This window comes from Taudactylus pleione, unplaced genomic scaffold, assembly GCF_031769625.1.
Source record: "Taudactylus pleione unplaced genomic scaffold, aTauple2 ptg000021l, whole genome shotgun sequence".
Lineage (NCBI taxonomy): Eukaryota > Metazoa > Chordata > Amphibia > Anura > Myobatrachidae > Taudactylus > Taudactylus pleione.
Genome location: NW_028284423.1, coordinates 3,987,327 through 4,007,522, shown reverse-complemented (window position 1 = coordinate 4,007,522; position 20,196 = coordinate 3,987,327). Strand labels below are relative to the sequence as shown.

The 20,196-nt window shown below is 45.7% G+C and overlaps 1 protein-coding gene across 3 annotated transcripts in view; it reads left to right on the top strand.

The window, feature by feature from the left end:
* The window catches only part of DCLK2 (doublecortin like kinase 2), a 137,702-nt gene that overhangs the window by 14,615 nt on the left and 102,891 nt on the right, over nucleotides 1-20,196 (top strand). For all 3 annotated transcript variants that reach the window (XR_015869896.1, XM_088448381.1, XM_088448390.1), the window contains one exon: nucleotides 1,927-2,261. Coding sequence is in view for 2 of the 3 variants with exons in the window: in XM_088448381.1 (XP_088304507.1) it covers nucleotides 1,927-2,261 (335 nt within the window). In the remaining variant the exon portion in view is untranslated. The remainder of the gene's footprint in view (nucleotides 1-1,926; nucleotides 2,262-20,196) is intronic.

Here is a 20,196-nt window from a genome sequence, read left to right as displayed (position 1 = left end):
ACACAAACCTAGCAGATGTCTCTTTCTAATGTTTTTCTATTAAGGAACTGAGGCTGGTTTTCAAACATACTACCAGCAATCTAAATGATTCTTTCTTTTGAGATTTTGTTTGTTTCTTATTACAGCATTTCTTCTATTTTCTTATTTTGTTTTACTCTGTCATACTCTGTGTGTGTAAATCATGTGCTTTTTAATTGCGCTGTCCTTTATAATAATAAGTGTTTCATACAGTAACAGAATTTTTACTACTGTTGTGTTTACATTATTGCTAGTGACTGCCATCCAGTATTGTTTTAGACAGGGGTATATAGGTTTCTTTTTCTTTAGATTAGGGGTGGGCTATCTAGATCCTACTGTGTTGATTAAGATGCAAAAAAATGTCTGTTTGTCCGTACAATGCACAAAATTATGCAACTACATTCTACATAAGAGAGATTGCATGTGTTCCAGTTTTTCCAAGAAATTCCGTATTTACTAGTACAATGGAAGCTCCATTTAAAGTCCTTTTGATGTTGTTGGCAGATATGTTTGGTTTTATTATGCTTGAGTATTACATTGGATAAAGTTAGGAGCATGAAATACAGTTTTGATACTAAGTAGACCCATTGTCATGGCCGATCCTTATTAAATATCTAGGTTCAGCACGATAACTACTGTATATGGTCAGGTAAAGGCTTTAGCTTAAATGTCAGATTTTGGTCACACTTTAAATTGTTTGCATATCTGGTGTAATGTTTTAAAGATTCTAGCCTTCTGGTATTATATAGCATAATACTTATATAGCATAATACTGCTACTGGTAGACTGTCTTATGCTACAAACACCCCCTGACACTTATTGCAAAAACATAAGCGAAAAAGACTCCCCTCAAAACCTGTTTGAATGGTAGGAACTAAAATTTATATCTGGGGCTGATCTAAGGTCTCTTGAGAAGCTAGCAATGTTCTTGAATCTGAAGATTGACAAATTAGGAAATTAGGCAGCTAATCCTAGTTACTTTTTGCAGCGGATTCTACATATATTTACCATGGGATCTACAGTGAAACGAATTCCTTTGGGGAACAGAGGCCCTCATTCAGAGCCGTTCGCTATTTGCGGTCGTTCGTTTAAAAACAAGGGGTGGCTATTCAAATGATCCGTACGCACATTGCAGTCTGTTCACACCTCTAAGTCTGAACGAACGAGCAAAACATACGCTCGTTTATTTGTTAAAAACGTCCCCTGGCCGCTCGCATCCTACGTCATGTCCGCTATTTATTAGATTAATCGAGTACATCGACAAGGGTATGAACTGCTCGCTATTCTTGTGGTTGGTGTTTGCTACCACAAATTTGCGAGCAGTTCTGGCTCTAAAATAACCCAGTGATGTGGTCAATGACGCTGCTGTTTTAAATATACACACCCATAAAACGCCCGTTTTGACCTTTAAGCACGCCTGCGTTCGGATCTCCACTCCCCATTTTCAAGCACCTTCCCCTGTTACCACCCACATACGCCTCATTCTGTCACTCAAAATAGCAGGCACTCGCTATATAGCGTACAAACGATTTTCGGCCGCACTGACTGGTTCGCGCATGCGTACTAAAAAGCGTACGCATGCGCAGATGTGCAAACATCGCTCGGAACGAGCGTACTGCCGCTAACGAGCGGCTCTGAATGAGGGCCAGAGTTTTCTGTTGCATTCAGGTGTGACTTCTGTCATCATTTGTCCATAAGATGCAGCACACAACAAAATGCCTTATTGCTATGACCATGTTCTTACCCAAGGTGAATTGCTATACATGTATTTGCCCGTCGTAAGAGAGGCATAGACTCACCAAAGCTAGAACGTTCTGACATCTGTTTAGTTTTGTTGCAGATTTTACCAGCTTCACCATGGATCATGTGAAATAATCATGTTATCAACTATTTTCAATTTAATTTCAGGTGAAAGTTATGTTTGTGCCTCAAATGAGTCTTATCGCAAAGTAGACTACAACAGAAATGTAAGTCCAAACTGGTCTGTGAATGTAAGAACTGGATCTGGTCGCTCGCTTTCATCTTTAACTACATTGAAGAATGAGATGAGAGAAAGCAAAGATTTCATTAAACCTAAGCTAGTGACGGTCATCCGGAGTGGAGTGAAGCCACGGAAGGCTGTTCGCATTCTCTTGAATAAAAAGACTGCTCACTCTTTCGACCAAGTCTTGACAGACATCACAGATGCTATAAAGCTCGATTCCGGTGTTGTCAAGAGACTGTGCACTCTAGATGGAAAACCGGTAAGAAATATTTTAAACTCTAAAAGGTAGCTTTTATTAGAAATACATGGCTTAGTATAAGGAGTACCACTACTGTTCTTCATGTTTAACCACAATATATAACACATGAGCAAACCTATTTTTCATTTGTGCTCATTACTATGGAAATGCTGTTTTTCCCTTGAAAGTTTTACCTATTCTAGACACACCAAAGTCACGCTGTTGTTTTGGAAAGCCCACTCAAGTGTCAGGGGCCGATTGCTCCATTGATAATTTATATTATGTATCATTTTATATTTTGATACATCTTCCTGTTTTCCAGATGACACATTTAAGTCCATGATTGTATCCAAAGTGTAATCATAACTTCTGCAACTTCTTGGTTCCAGGTATCTGTGTATTTATTATTTTTTCCCCATGAAAGCTAAAATTTGGTAAGGAAATCAGCGGCAATCTGTAAACAGCACATAGGCTTGGGTACCACAGCAGTGTTGTTATGCCCTTGTGCTGACCCCGCATTGTGTACCAGCCCACTGGTAAGGAGATGCAGCAGCAGGTGGCTGCTGTTCCTCCATGTTAGTGTTATGCAGGGAGTGCGGGGCTTGGCTATGATATGATGACCACACTTTCAAACCCAGGAGAAGATGGTGCCGGCCCCACCTCCTAACTGCTAAGGTAATGCTGCGTACACACTTGATGTGTGTACCCGGCCAACGCACAATGCAATAAGCGACATATTGTGTTCGTTTGACACCACACGATCTGATGAACGACCGCACAATATGTCGTCCACCAGCATGGGGTCATTCATCAAATTGACAGATTGAGCAGCACTTTGGCTCGATCTGTCAATGCGACGAACGACCCCGTGGGAGCGCGCACGGTCGCTCATAGTGCGTACACACTTGCTGACATGGACGATATATCGCTTGATCCATCGGATTGGGCTAACATATCTAGTGTGTTACTCAGCTTAAGAATCCGTTAGGGTGAGGGCACAATGTGAGGTGATGCTTCTTTTAATGGGATGGCAGCAATGTCTATGGCACTCCCAGGGTCCAAATAATGTGACTCTGCATGTTTAGTTTATTTTATTTGCAAAGTGATGCTGAGGCGTAGAAATAAATGGGTCTGAAAACTGCATCAAGAGCTGAATAAGTGTTTTATCTTCTCTTGTCATCAACACCACCATAGGTGTCGTTCATTCTCGACAGTGTTCATTATGATACAGTACATTCAAGAGTATAATGTGCTTTACTTATTGTCTCATGCTAGCTAATTAATGTTGCTAGGAGACGGTAATTAGAAAGAGGTCTCCTGTTTTCTCTTTTCAGATAATTCTATAACTAAAGGCCAGTATTTCTGTTGTTCTCATTGTGTTCTGCTGAATAACAACAAATATAAGCCTGTTAAAGTGTAGGGACTGATATTTCTGAATATTAATAGTTCTAAAATAAAAAATGTGACAAACAGTGCTGGCCTCATAGCATGGAACATAGGGCCTGATTCAGAGCCGGACGCTATTTGCGGTCGTTTGTCCAGAAAATAGGGGTGGCTATTCAAATGAACCGTTCGCTCTTTGCGGTCTGTTCACACCTCTGTCTGAACGAGCGAACAAAACTTGCGGTCGTTTTTTGAAAAAATACGCCCCCTGGCCGCTCGCATCCTACGTCATGTCCGCTATTTATTAGATTAATCGAGTACATCGACCAGGGTATGAACTGCTCGCTATTCTTGTGGTTGGTTTTTCCTACCACAATCTTGCGAGCAGTTCTGACTATAAAATAACCCAGTGACGTGGTCAAAGATGCTGCTGTGTTAATTATGCACACCCATAAAACGCCCGTTTTGACCTTTAAGCACGCCTGCGTTCGGATCTCCCCTCCCCGTTTTCAAGCACCTTCCCCTGTTACCACCCACATACGCCTCCTCCTGTCACTCAAATTATCAGGCATTCGCTATTTTGCGAGCACATGAATTTCGACCGCACTGACTGGTTCGCGCATGCGTATAAATATCCGTACGCATGCGCAGTTGGGCAAACATCGCTCGGCGCAAACGAGCGGCCGCTTACGAGCAGCTCTGAATCAAGCCCATAGTGTGACTGTCTAGGCACCTGGTAGAAAAGGTTTCCAGGCAGAATGTCGACATGGACATAAATTAGCATTCTCAAATGTCAACACCAAAATGTTGACGGGACATTTTTGTGTTATTTTTAGGATTAGGCTAAAATATGCAAAAAAAAAAAAAACCCAATGTATGTCGACATTCTCGCAGCGACATTATGAACCTGTCGACATTCTAATTGAAGAAAAAGGGCCAAAGCAATTTTCACTTTACCTACTTTGGCTGGTACCTTATCTCCGTTCTCTTTATCTCCTAACAAAGCTTAGTAAATAGACCCCTAAATCTTTGAGACCAAATTGGTATTTGGGTCCCAATCTGAACCTTGCTCCTCCACCTACCGTTGCGGGTTACGTGGTTGTGACGTCTCAGGCCCTTCAGCCCATTTCACTTTAGACCTAACCCTACATAAATACCCAGTTTCTGATGTCACAGAATGTCTGTATGGCATTACCAAACAATGCTTATTAACCAATATGGACAGGTATTTTTATTTTTTGTCTGCAAAATGTATCTAACAATCTTTGGAGCCACAATGCAACATGCTGCAGCAATTTAACAGATTGTTTGTGGAAATATAATCCATGAAAAAAAGTTAACTGCAGGACATCAGGAACAAGTATGTTGAAAATGTGAAGGATTTAAGCCATGGCAGATGGTAACACTGCAGTACAATCTTATGTGAACAGTGGCCAAGTATTGTCTAGCAAAGGTTGGGTATTAGAATGCATAGACAAAAACTGTATTATAAGCTCCTAATAGGCTCTGATGAAATTGCTACTTTTTTTATGCTGCTACACAAGCTGGAATATTACAGGAGGGTATAGCCCATAATTTCTCCCTGAGCAGGAGACTCTAGCTATATTGGGCAGTTATATACTTTTTTTTTCCTTTAGTAAAAATAATAAAACTTTCTTCCACACACGGAACCCCTGTTAGATGCTGCGTATAAAAGAGCCCACTGCTAGAGACTACACATTCAATTCTTTATTGCATGATGTCCACCCCAGAATAGATATGAATTCTCTTGGCACTTTCCTGGTAAAGGACATCTCATTTATCTGCATATTCCCCAGCACATGGTCTGACCATGGACCAGCTTGGTATACAATGTGAACTTTCATTCAGGACTGTACCAATGTCTCTGGAATTTAAACGATAGGACTATATTTTTAATCCCCACAAATTGAAAATCCGATTATAGTCTACTTCACAGCAAAGTCTCTTCATCTTCTCCTATGCTTTTCTAGGATGCTGCCATGGCAGATGACGGTGACCTGTGGTAATGTAATCAGAGCCGCTGCCTACGCCAAGACAGCTAGAAATAAATTAATACAACATCGATGTTTGAATTTCATAGGTTTTTCAGTGGATTAAAATTGACCTTTAGTAAATATACCCCTTTAGGCAGGATGCATCAAGCATAGCATTTTGCATGCAATGTATCCCGCCACTCATCGCATGCATGTCAGCGATAATAACGCCGGTATACATGAAGATTTGCAAGTAAACTCGCAAAGCACAGCTCTTTCGATAAGAGCTGTCCTTTGTGATAGGAGGAATTCTGGGTTTATGTGTCGTAAGATACGCGTGCCGCGGGGGCTGCTGGGAGGTATCCAATTGGCTCCCTTTCACAGCACACTGTGATAAGAAGCCCATAGGCTTCTATTGGACAATGGCCTCTGAAGATGTGCTGCCCACCAGGTCCAACTTGGCGCATATGAGAAATGCGGTCAATTATGCGGTTTGGCATCCGGTCCCCTAGTCTGTGCAAAATTTGACAAATACCCGTTACATCTACCCCTTTATACAAAGAATTCCCCCCTCTATTATACATTACAAATACATTAATTTGGACCTGTTCATTTGGCAGAAGCTGTTTATCTCCTGGCTAGGGAGGACTATGGCCATTAAAATGAACATCATACCATGGTCCATTTTATCTTTAGAGATCTTATCCATTCACTATGACTCCAATACATAAATGCTATGTCCAATTTGTTTATAAAAACTGGCCACTGAGAACCAGCTGAATAAACCAGAAGCACACGAACTCCAGTGGAAGAAGATACTTCTCAGACATCAGTCTCTACTACCAGGTGTCCCATCTAAATTGGCCTGGTTTGCAAACAATCTTGCCCCTAGATGGGTAAACTTGGATGCCACCACTTGCAAGGTGGCATCCATAGTAACAGTTTCAACTGTCCTCTACTAGCACTCTCACACCCTACACTAGCACTCTCACACCTACACTAGCACTCTCACATCCTACAATGTGCTTCTCCTGACAATTGAGATCACTGCAAAAACCATTTAAGAAGCACTCGGTCATCTCTCCCCTCACTGCACTTTGGGGCAATTTTGAGTTTGCTCCTGTTTAATCCTCTTCCTAATTCAAGTATTGGTCCTCTTAACTGTATGATAGTAGTACACTATGGACCTCATTCAGAGGCGGTCGTTAGTTGCAAGCGGTCGCACTGAATCAGGGTGGCCGCTTGCATCCTGAACGACCGCCTCCTTGTCGATCGCTAAGTTGTGGGTTAACACCCACAGCTCTAGCAACCGACATGGGTGATGGTCGCAATGGCCAAGACCATCGCGACCATCGGGGCTTACGACCAGACCCTAAGGTTGGGTCTGGGCACTCGTAAGCCCCAGGGAGCTTCCTGCTCTGATCGAGCAGGAAGCTCCCCACTGACATCAGCAATGATGTCAGTGGGGCCGCCCCCAAATGGCAAGCGTTCCGATGGGAACGCCTCCGTTTGGGCAGGCACGCCCCCTGCCCGCCTCCCAAACGGGGTGAGCTGTAACTCACCATCGACAGCTCGCCCCATCTGCTGCGAGACCCCCCGCGACGGAGCGTACGTCACTAGCCAGGTCTCGCGCATGCGCACGACTAAGCCGGCTCCGTTGTGCGCATGCCCAGTGGGGCAACATCGAGTCGGTTGCGAACGCTCAGCGCTTGCGACCGACTCTGAATGACCCCCAATGTCCTGGATGATGGTAATTGCACTTCATTGGAGCTACTTCAACAAAGGTCTTCACTCTAGTCAATGCGACACTGCGTCCCCAATACACATTTCTCTTTCGTCTGGGCTGGGGGACACTGGACCATGGGTTGTAGTTGGGAAGGCGTGGATTTGGCACTAACACTGAAATCTGTAACTCCTCCCCTCTGCAACCCCTGACTTCAGTGTAAGTTTAGTGCCTGTGGGTAGAGGTACGTTGTTTCAGGAGGATAGCGCGCTGCTGTTACCTGGTAGAGGTGCAGGCAGTCAGCGTGGTCCTGGATGGCGGGCGCCATCTTGCCAGGTTTCTTGTCGGCAGCTCCTGTTGGGAGAGCGCTGACTACAGACCGACCGCAGGTGAGACCTACAGCAACACCACACTGGACAAGCTGATCTTGGAAACTATGCAGTGTTGGGCCTGATTAGTGCTTGGATGGAACACCAGGTGCTGTAGGTAAATGTGGGTCAGTCCAAGTGCTTTCCCCAATGGGGGGAGTAACACTTGAAGGAAGGAGCAGTGAAGCACGCTTCAGTATGATGGGGGCGGAGCCATGCCTGCTGGTTCCCCCCACTTTCCAATGGAAAAATGCAGGCTCCCAGGAAGTCTGATCACAACTTTTTAAAGGACACAGGCCTGAACAGCATGGAGGGAGGACAGAGCAAGCTCCTTTCCACCTGCAGCATACAGCGAAGTAGTTTTCAGTATTACTGTAATCTGTTCTTGTACCTGCTTGGAGTGTTTGCATATTCATTGCCACTTGTTATATATTTTTTATGTTTTCGGGCTGATTGCTGCAGCAGGGCAGCACAGGAAGAGGGGTGCTCTAATGACGGACAAAGTCCACAAAGGGCCAGAACCCCACTATGGCTATATTTTTTACATGTGCCCAGTGTCGGGCTAAATTGCCGTGTGGACAACTGGATGCAGGGGCTTTGTGCATGGACTGTCAGTTGGGGCCCACGTGTGTGCAGATAGCTGGAGGAGCCACTCCACTTACGGAGGAGCCGGCCTGGGCTCAGGCTATGAGCTGTTCACTCTCTGACCTGGTGACATTGCTCCGCCGTAGAGAGGAATTAGCCCAAGCAGCGCCAGCGCCTGTTTTGCCCTCACTGCCTGCTGTTGCAGGGGGTGGTTACCAGGGCCCTGATCCTCCTTGGGTACCTCCCATGGAGTGCTCGGCGGTAGGGGCCGAGAAAGTATCTGCCTTTATGGAACGCTTTTTTGAGGAGTCTAAACTACGCATAAGCATCCTCCTCCATCCAGTGTCTTGTTGGAGTTAGATCCCGAGGGGGAGGAAGAAGAGGAGGAGGGGGAACTCCAAGAGGAGGTTCTGCCCGACGAGGACGGTTCAGACTCTGCATCAAGTCAGGGTGTAGAGGACCTTATTATGGCAGTACGACAGTCTTTGGACTGTCTAGACCTTGATGCCTCAGCTAGGGCGCAAGGGCCGTTTAAGCTGAGGCGTAAGAGGATCGTTTGTTTCCCAGTGTTTTGGGATCTTTCAGATCTGGTAGAGGAAGCCTGGAAGACCCCAGATAAAAGCTACTCCTCGTAAATTTGCAGCCCTTTATCCCTTTCCACAGGAGCAGGTCGCTAAGTGGGAGCTGCCTCCAAGAGTGGATGCGGCTGTGGCTTGTTTAGCAAAGTACACATCTCTGCCGGTCCAAGGGGCGGCCTCATTTAAGGATCCGCTAGACAAAAAATTGGAGGGATGCCTTAGGAGTATTTTTATGGGCGCTGGAGTGGTTATTCGCCCATTATTGGCATCTGCATGGGTGTCTCGAGCCATGGAGAAGTGGGCTGACAAACTAGTGGCAGGCCTTGCCAGTGACTCATCCAGTGAGGACTTACTGGTACTGGTGGAGCAGATAATCTGCAGCCACATGTATGTGTGTGAGGCCGCACAAGATGGAGCGCAGATTTATTCTAGAGTCTCAGCCATGGTAGTCGCGGCATGCAGAGCACTCTGGCTTCGTGCCTGGGAGGCGGACGCCGAATCTAAATGCGCTTTAGAGTCTCTGCCGTTTTGTGGAGGCATCCTGTTCGGTTCTGAGCTTGATACTATTATATACCAGGCGACAGGTGAAAACAGCACTTTTCTGCCTGTGGTGCCTCAGAAGCTAAAGGGCGCATGTTTCCGAGTCTTCCATTCTTCCTTTCGAGGAAGGGGAATGATTAGAGGTCAGGGGGCCCAAGGACGCTCTTTTCCCAGTAGGGGTTCTGCCCCCCGGGGTAGATTCTCCGGCACATTCAACCGCCCGGGTGCTAGGGCATCTGAGAAGCCGAGTACCTGACAGGATCTCAGCCCATCCGGTCTCAGGGAAGGTAGGGAGCCGTCTCCTTCTTTTCCGAGACAGGTGGGTTGCTTCGGGAGTAGATGCCTGGGTAAAGGGCATTGTCTCCCGAGGTCATTTGATTGACTACAACATTTCTTCGCTACAGCATTACCCAGGGAGCCGGAGAAGAGACTTGCCTTAGCTATCAGTTCCCTCTGTTCAGAAGGGGTTATAAGTTCCTGTTCCACAGTCTCGACAGGGGTTTTACTCCAACTTGTTCCAAGTCCAGAAACCCAACGGCACTTATCGGCCGATTTTGAATCTACGAGCCTTGAATGCCAGCCAGTGGGTGGATCGGTTTTGCATGGAGCAGCTCTGATCAGTGATGCAGGGTATTTCGGCAAACAAGTTTCTAACGTCTATCGACATCAGAGATGCATAACTCCACATACCGATTTGGGCGGGGCATCAGTTTCTACTCAGGTTTGCGGTTGGAAGAGCCCATTACCAGTTCCAGGCTCTGCCATTTGGTTTGGCTACAGCTCAGCGGTCTTCACAAAGATCATGGTAGCAATGGCAAGCTTACTGCATTCCGAGGGAATAACGGTGATTCCCTATTTGGACGATTTTCTAGTAAAGGCGGATTCCACTGCCCAACTTCAGCTCCACCTGGATCACACGGTGCAGGTGTTACAGCATTATGGGTGGATACTAAATCTCCAGAAGAGTCCCCTCAGGCCGTGCCAACGTCTGACATATTTGGGTGTGATCTTCGATACAGCACTGGAAAGGGTTTTCTTGCCCGAGCCAAAGCCCGGGCCCTTCAGGACTTAGTCTGGAAAGTGCTGTCTGCCCCTCGACCATCCGTTTGGCTGGTCATGAGTTTACTAGGCATGATGGTCTCTACCTTCGAGACCATCCAGTATGGCCGCTTCCATTCATGGAGTCTCCAGTGGGAGATTCTCCGGAATTGGACTGGCCGCTCAGATGACCTTTCTTCTCAGTTACTGGTTCTGTCAGACAGCACCCGTCAGTCACTTAGCTAGTGGCTGATTACCAATCGCCTTCTCCAGGGTCGGTCCCTGGTGACTCTCAACTGGATTATTGTCACCACACGCAAGTCTCAGAGGTTGGGTAGCGGTAATGAAGAACCTCTGTCTCCAGGGGATCCAGTCGACATCCGAGATAGGTTTACCAATAAATATGCTGGAGCTCCGGGCCATTTATCGGGCACTGTGCCGGGCTCAGGCCCTCCTGGCAGGCCGACCAGTAAGTATCCAATCAGACAATGCCATGGCAGTGGCATATGTAAACCAACAGGGTGGAACCAAAAGCGCACTTGTCATGGCAGAGGCAAGTCTCATTCTCTCTTGAGCGGAGACATTCCTCCCGGCAATTTCAGCAGTCTTCGTACCGGGGGTGGAGAATTGGGAGGCAGACTACCTCAGCAGGACTACGTTCCTGTCACGGGAGTGGTCTCTCCACCCGGAGGTTTTCCAACAACTGGTCCAGAGATGGGGGCTGCCGGATGTGGACCTGATGGCGTCTCGCCATAATTGCAAGGTCCCTCGATTTTGTGCAAGGTCCAGAAATTCTTTGGCATTTGCAGTAGATGCCATGACCGTTCCCTGGAACTTCCGTCTAGCCTACATTTCTCCTCCAATTCCCATGTTACCAAGAGTACTCCGTAGAGTCAGGGAGCAGCTGGTTTCAGGCATCCTAGTGGCTCCAAACTGGCCGCGCTGGTCGTGGTTCGCCACGGTTCTCAGGCTAGCCGCAGGGCTGTGTTGGAGTCTGCCTCTGCGTCCAGATCTTCTGCTACAGGGGCCATTTTGTCATGAGGGCCTACCTCAGTTGGCTTTAATGGCCTGTTTTGTTTTCTCAACTTCAGAGTCCTCAGGGGAAAAGGACGATCTATCACTGTTGGATGTTGTCTGGGCCCTACGCATTTATTTAGACAGAACTTCGATCTTGCGTAAGACGGACTCTGTATTGGTTCTCTACGACGCCCACAAACGGGGCTGGCCAGCCACAAAGCAGACCATTGCAAAATGGCTCTGCTCAGTGATTTCAAGGGCTTACTCAGAGGCAGGGCGCCTGGCACCAGCTAGTGTGTTGGCTCATTCCACTAGGGCCGTGGCGGCCTCCTAGGCAGTGCATCATGGGGCCTCGGCTGAACAGGTTTGTCGCGCAGCTACCTGGTCGTCTGTCCACACGTTTGTGCGGTTCTACAGGTTTCATGTATTTGCCTGACCGGAGAACTCTACGCCCAAAATGGGCGTCCCCGGAAACAATCTGAGCATTCCCTCCCATTGGGGTGGCTTTTGAACATCCCATGGTCCAGTGTCCCCCAGCCCAGACGAAAGAGAAAACAGGATTTTGGGGTACTTACCGTTGAATCCTTTTATCTGAGTCAGGCTGGGGGACACTGCGTTCCCTCCCTCACGCTCCGCGGTATTCAGTTATGAATTTGGGTCATATTGGCCGTCAATTTAAATTTTATTTTTCAGAGTGACAGTGTCGCTGAGTATTGCTTCTCCTTACCAGGCACTTTTGAAGTAGTACTGAAATCAGGAGTTGCATAGGGGAGAAGTTATAGATTTCAGTGTTAGTACCAAATCCACGCCTTCCCACCTACAACCCATGGTCCAGTGTCCCCCAGCCTGACTCAGAGAAAAAGATTCAATGGTAAGTACCCAAAAATCCTATTTTCTCCAGATCCCTGACACAGCTTTTTGACATAGCAGTCTGAAACAGCAATCAAAATGTATAAACATCTCTTTACAATTTGGCAGTAACCATCAGCCAGTCTCCTCCCCCAAATAGGGATTCATGGTCCACAAATAGGGGGAGTCAGTCTCTAGTATAGGTGGTAGTTGGTACCGGGTGTGGTACAAAATGACGACATTCAGTTTGTCGACATTAGAATGTCAACATGTTGTATCTGCATGTCGACATAGCATTTTCAGGTGCTTGTAACCCTTACCCTAACCCACAGCCTAACCCTAACACTAAAATGGACTGTCAACATTCTGCCCGTCGACATTCACAAGGTCAACATTATGTCCATGTCGACATTCTGATGTCTGCTGTGTGAGGTCTGCATACTTTTGGAACCAACTAGACTCCAGAGGGTATTTAACATGACCTCCACTTAGTGTTGGAGAGGCTGTGGTGAACTAAAGGTGCCTACACACTAGACGATATTTTGCACGATTTGGCCGATTTCAACGCATCGGAACGACAAATCATGTAGTGTATAATAATGATGCCGGTGCGCGGTCCCGTGAGCCGTTTGTTGTATCCCCAGATCTTTCCTATATGCAGTCAGATCTGGCAATCCCGTTAATGATTCGAGGTATATCGTTCCGACTCGAACGATGCTGACATCACTTGACAGACATTTTCCTAATGACACAGATGCATGCATAGATCAGTAGATCAGTGGACAGTGGGCAGGGGCTGGCTGGCAACTTTTAGCCTGGGGGGCAAATGCATGCAGGCGGTCCTGGTAGAGGAGTAGCGTGTAGCCAGGGTGCCCAAAGAACGTGCGTGCTACGGCACCCCCCCCCCCCTCAAATGTTTCAGGGAGGAGGCGGATCCATATGGGATTAATGTAAGGTAAAAATAAAGATTAGGGGCAGCCCCCTGTCGTAGTGCCCATATGCAGTGCCCCCGTGTGCCACAGGAGAGTACACCCTTATGCAGGCCTCCAGTAGTGATCCCCCCCAATGCAGTGCCCCTTGTGCCCCCAGTAGTAAGCCCCTTATATAGTGCCCCCAGTAGTGGTCCCCCCTGTGCAGTGCCCCTTGCGCCCCCAGTAGTAAGCCCCTTATATAGTGCCCCAATAGTGGTACCCCCTATGCAGTGCCCCTTATATAGTGCCCCCAGTAGCAGTCCACCCCCCATGCAGTGCCCCCAATAGTGGTAACCCTTATGCAATGCCCCTTAAATAGTGGCCCCTGTTGTAGTCTCCCCCCTATGCAGTACCCCCAGTATTGCCCTTTATATAGAGCCCCCAGCTGTGGTCCCCCTATGTAGTGCCCCCAGTGGTAGTCCCCTCCCCCTTTGTAGTGCCCCTAGTAGTAGTCCCCTCCCCCTTATGCAATGCCCCTAGTAGTAGTCCCCTCCCCTTGTAGTGCCCCTAGTAGTAGTCCCCCCCTTGTAGTTCCCCCGGTAGTAGCAGTCCCCCCTAGTAGTGCCCCCAGTAGTGTCCCCCCCCCCCCAGTAGAGAGAGACTTAATTAAAAAAAAAAAAATCACTTACCTTAAACTCCCGCTCCTGGTCCCGCCGCTAACAGCTCCTCCGGCCGCTTTGCATGGGAGAGACGTCAATACTCATGGCGTCTCTCCCATTACCCACTGCGGGAGCCGGAAGATGGCTCCCGCAGTGGGAGCAGCAGCAGCCGATGAGAGTCTGACAGACTCTCAGCGGCTACTGATTACAGCAAACACACAGCTGCCGGCTCCGGCGGCTGTGTGTTTGTGCTGTGTAGCGCTGACCGAACTCTGTCCGGTCAGCGCTACACACGCGGTGCAGTCTGTGTCACAGTGACTCAGACGGCCCGCGGCCTGTATGACACTGCGGCCCGGGGGGCACATGGCACCCTGCCCCCCGGCCAAGCCCGCCACTGACAGTGGGTGCCGGGTTGATAGTGTAAATATGTGTGTAAAAATAGATGAAAATGGATAAAGGATAGCGCCAAAATATCTGTGCGGACCAAGTAGTGCAGAAGCAACTCAATATCAAATGATCTGTGCATGTAAAAGGATTATAACCCTCAACAAATACCTATATAACATATGAAACTAATAAAGAGCACCAGCTGTGTTCTCTGTTTGCAAACCGTGATAAAATATTTGTGTCCATTTGATTTAAAAAATTGAATAAGAAACAAAGTTGCATATGGAAAAAAGTTTCCTTTCTGTAACTGTGCAATATTCATATAGTACCAATATGTAGCCAATGCAATTGTGTAGTCCAGGTACCTGGATAATTAAATGTCAATACAGCTACTGATTCACGTTTGATCTCAGCATTTTATAAAAATAAATAAGTTAATCAGCGTAACGTCTCCCCATGTGGGCTGTATATTTATGGGTGATGAGGACAGAGTATCATGACCTCTTATAGCCCACTTGTTTGCTCAATGTGGGGAGTGTGAACAAATAGACTGCTCACCTGATGACCAAACTTCCGCTACTCCGTTGGTGTGGAGATCGGGATTGCTGTGAGAGTGTGAAGTGGCTGACCCGTCTGAGGTGTAAGCTGCTAAATACAGGAGACCCCTGCATCTTTTGTCCCCTGTATTTTCACAACCAGGACTGGCTCTGAAAAGTCCGGGGCTGGTTGTGCTTTTAGGGGGGGACCCAACGTCTGTTTTTTTTTTTTTTGTTGTTTGTTTTTTTTTACAATTTTATACTTCAATACTTTTTAAACGGATGCATGCACTGATCTCACTGATCTGTGCATACATCTGTGTCTAGATAGTACAGCCCATTATTTAAATTTGGGCAGAGGAAGATGATAGTCAGGGGTTTTGGACTGCAAACGAAATATCATGCATGATCTAACAATTTGGAAATCGTTAACGACGCACGATATATTGTTAGGTCGTATGTCACATTTCACTGTTTTATGCTCTATAATGTATGTCCAGGAGTGCCGGGGAGCTGCCAAGGAGTATAAGGGAAATCACTGACGACATTGCATCATTTGCGAGTTGTCTAGTGTGTAGGCACCTTAAGTCTGGTTGTCTTTCTGTAAAAATTGCTAGATTTTGGTACAATAGAGCTACTCTTATATCTAACGTTACCTTTATGTCCATCTCTAAATAGTATTAGTCCTGACTCAGACACCCCCCCCCTTCCTCTACAGCAGATGCACAATTAAATAATGGCACCTCGCAAACATGTAGAAATATCTGTACCTGTACAATAAAAATAATTGTCACAGATGTGTTACCTTGGGTTTCACCATAATACGTTATGCCCCAATAAAACCAGACTATAAGTATAGTTATGAGCTTTTTTTTTTTTGACTTGTTTATCCTTCTCCACGCTTATCATTTTGAGTTGTCATTCAATTCTATGTTGCTTTTTTATTGTACATTTTTATTTATTTTACATTATAGGTATGGTAAGTGATTATCATTTATTGCAGCATTTTCTTTTTTCCTTGTTTGTAGGGTTATAGTGGCAACAAATAGTTTTAACTTGTGCAAGGCATCGGTTCTTTCATTATTAATGGGAGATTAGTTATTTAATTATTGTTGGGACATGAGTTATTTCATTATTAATGGGGGCCTTGTTCTTTTATTACTAATGGGTACAGAAGTTCTTCCATTATTAATGGGGGCATGAGTTCTTTCATTATTAATGGGAGCATGAGAACTTTTTATTATCATAGAGGGCATCGGTTATTTCATTGCCATCAGGAGCATCAGTTACAGTATCGAAGTCTACTCTTCCCCTGTTAATCATTTTCAAACACCTTCCCATGGAATTTAAAGATTCAACTACTACCACTACCTACTCTATAATGTATTCTTCCCCACAGAGGCCCCTGAGTCTCATTCTGCCTCCATCCTGCCGCTTCTTACATCATATAACAGTAAGCTGCTGCTTTGGGATTTTATAGGCTTAGCACAGTAAGGACACCATTGAGTTGCCTTACATTACTGCCTATTAGATATGCTGAGCAGCAGAAATATATGTAATACTTGGCATGGGTGCTGGACTATAGATAGGCCGTAAAAAGGTCGACAATGTCTAGATACACTAGATCAGAGGTTCCCAAACGCGGTCCTCAAGGCTCCCTAACAGTTCAGGTTTTAGAGAGTTCTTTGGTTGAGCACAGGTGACTTAATTAGTAGTACTTTGATTTAACCATGGATATCTCTAAAACCTGAACTGTTAGGGAGCCTTGAGGACAGTCTTTGGGAACCTCTGCACTAGATGTTACACAGTCAATAGGTCGACTGGGACGAAAGAACGACAGGGTTAAAAGGTCGACACTAAAATGGTTGACACTTTTTTTTATTTTTAGGGTTATCACTTACCGGAGTGTTAGGGTAAGTGCCTAACCCTAACTCCTGGTGCCTAACCCATCAGGGTAAGTGCCTAACCCTGATGGTTAGGGTTAGGCACCAGGAGTTAGGGCTAGGCACTAGAAGGGACGGTTAGGGTCAGGCACCTACCCCGATAATTGGGGATAGGCAGCAGGAAGGGAGGGTTAGGGTTAGGGACCAAGGGGAGGGATAGGGTGAAGAATAGGGCTAATAGAATAAAAAAAGTGTTGCCCATTATTTTTGTCTACCATTTACATGTCATCATTTTGACCCTGTCGACCATTTGTACCTGTTGACCTTCCTACATGTCGACCTTTAGTGTGTTGACGTTTTGTCCCTGTTGACCTTTTGACCCAGTCAACCTATTGACTGTCTAACATCTGGTGTCTATCTAGACATTGTCTACCTTTTTACTGTCTGTGTTAATCCACACCCACTTGGCATATCCTCTAGTGTATCCACAGCTTGTGTAAAAGGCAAGAAGCTTTAAGGGAGTTGGAAGAATTGTTATTGTGGCTTTCTATGGTGTAATGCTCTGTAGTGACACACAATGTGAAAAACAGGACATGCATAAAACGAGGGCATACAAGGTACCAAATAAATACTGAAATAAAAACTAGATTATGGAGGGTCCTCCTCATAAGAGAGCTTACATTCTACTAGCTGAGTTGAGTAGCAAGCGAGCTTCAGAGTGGAGATTCTGACAGTTGGGAGGATGTGTTTGGATTATAGTGTAGGTGGAAGAAATGGGTTTTCAAAGGGTGGTGTAAAGATTTCAAAGCTGTGCCAGAGTCTGATCCACCATGGTTGCAAATTCCCTAAGTTTTGTAGCAGCATTGGAGAAAGCAATTGGGTAGATTTAAAGGGAGGCAAAATTTTAAGAATATTTTGATATGTGATATATTGTACATATGAAGGATTGTTGCTGTTACTGGCTTTGTAGGTAAGGGTGAGTCATTTGAATTGGATTCTGAAAGACAGAGAGCCTGTGAAGTGATTTGCTAACTGGTGCAGGAGATGTAGAGCAATGATAGAGCAGGATTATTTTCACTGTGATATTTAAAATGGTTTAAATTGGATATAGGTAGGTGACAGGAATGCCAGATACCATAGGTGGAGGTTGCAGTAGTCAAGGTGGAAAATTATGAAAAATTGTCTAATAGTTTTTGTAGCATCTTGAGTAAAGGTGCCTACACACTTGGCGATATTTTACCTGATCTGGCCGATTCCGACGCATTGGAACGACAGTTCGTGTAAAATATGCCCAAATTGTGAGTCCCCACTCACGATGCAAAGCACGTCTCCGCTGGCAGGGCCATCTCTTGGAGTGTTCGATCAGTGTGGTCGAACAGTGGCGCCACCCCATAGAGGGCGCACCCCCTCCCAACATGCCGATTTCAGCGCTGTTCCACCCGTGGGCCGAAGTGTGCCGCTGGTGGTCAAATCGGGAGGTTGGGCACCCCCACCGCCGCAGCTGAAAGGTGGTGCCGGACCCTGGAGTAGCTGAATGGATGCTGCGCATGGCATCCAATCAGTGCCAGGAGAGGGCTGGAGGAAGCCCAGCTAGTGACGGAGTGTTGGGCTCTCCCCCAGCCTGACGTTACACGGGAGGCGTGCCATGCAGACACACCCTCAAATAACGCCAGCTAGGGGGCGTGGCCTATGGTAATTGGGTCACGCCCCCTATAAGAGCTTTATACCGAGCCGGCACAGGGCGCAGCTACCCCTGGAGCCGGCCCTGCTCGCTGGACGTACATCGCATCGTCAGATCTGCTGTGCTGTAGGGCGGATCTGCCAATCTGGGACACGCTGCACTGGAAAAAGTCTGGATGCACGATAGATCGTTTGTAAATTGGACACTTTAAACACCAAATCGTATGCAGAGCTGCTGGGGAGGAGTTTCAAGGGAAATCGTACACATCGTGGGATCGTGTGCAGGTCGACAAGTGTGTAGGCACCTTAAGAAAAGGGAATATTCTGGCAATATTTCTTGAATAGAGGGAACATGACTGGGATAGAGACTGTATGTGAGGTATATAGCAGAGTGTGGAGTCAAGTATGCTGCCATGGCTTCATGCTCTGGAAATAGTTGTGTTATTCACAGTGAGGGAGATGTGAGAGAAGCCGGGGACTATGGTATGATGGAAAATAAGAAGTTCTGTTTTAGACATGTTGAGCTGCAAATAACATTGGGACATCCATGTGGAGATGGAATTACTGGGGAATGGGGGAGCAGGATAGTGCCTGTTCTAGAAAGGGTGAGTGTTTCCTGGGAGGCAGAAAAGTAGTTTTCTCTGCAAATGACAGTAATTAATTAAACTAAAAAAGTATGTGGGCATCCAGTATAAAATCTACGGGATAACAAGGCAGGGGGAATAGTTTCAGATTTTTATCGGTAGCTTGGACATCCCACATAGGACTAATGCCCACTTGTCCTAGGGACTTTTTATGCGATTAATTTCCAGATGTAAGCAGATGTGAGTACTATTCAGGATTTTGGTTTCTGACATCCATGTTTAGGGCTTATTGTGACTTTTTTTTTTTTTTTTTTAGAAGTGATATTGATTTAGTGCTCGTGATATTGGTTACATTTTGTGCTAATAATGCTATGAGGGGTCCTGCTCCCCTGTATTAGTTTTTTTTTCTTAACCTATTCTTAAATAGTAGTGTGGTTTATTAAGCCCCTATTTCCTATGCACAAAAGTAAAGGACCATTATGGGGAGGAGGTCGTTGTAAGAAAGAGAGGAATTTTAATTAAACTGGACAATCTGTTTTTTGAAAATGTAATTCTGTGGTAAAATCCTGGAACTGATTTATCTTGTCTCTGATTCATTTCATTCTGTCTCCTAGCCTTTTTTCACAGTAGTAAAATATCCGCAAATTGCTTATGCAGAATAACTAATACCCATTGATTATGAGGCAGACGTGGCATCTGTCATTTTTAAAGGCAAATCATAGTCCTACTTGTAAGTTCTGGTTAGAATGCATTGTATCCCACTGAGCTTCCTATTATTAGTAGTTAATTAGCCTGTAAAACCTTCCCTGCAGCTGTCATGTGTCACATCAGATTTTGCTGGAAGCCTTTGTGTGATCATACTTTCATATTATCCAGCATTTTGTTTTACAGAGTGGCGGTAGTTTTATACACTTCACATTCTACTGGAGCTAATTTAATTAGATCAGCTGATCGTTCTCTGCCTAGTCTTTCAGCTGTCACAAGCATTCTAAATAAAGGTTGATAATAATAATTCTACATATTAAGTGAAGTCTTTCAAAGGAAAATGTCACCATAATTGTACCAAACTGTGGGAAGGCCACTGATGTATACTGTAAATTGTATATTTTTACAACTTCACTTCATGAAAAATTAGGAATTTCATAAGTTGTCTTGGTGACAGCTTAGGATGGTTTCAGCTGTTAGTCGGTCGTTGCTGTTACCGTATATTTTTTTCCGGGATACAGGTTATAGTACAAAAT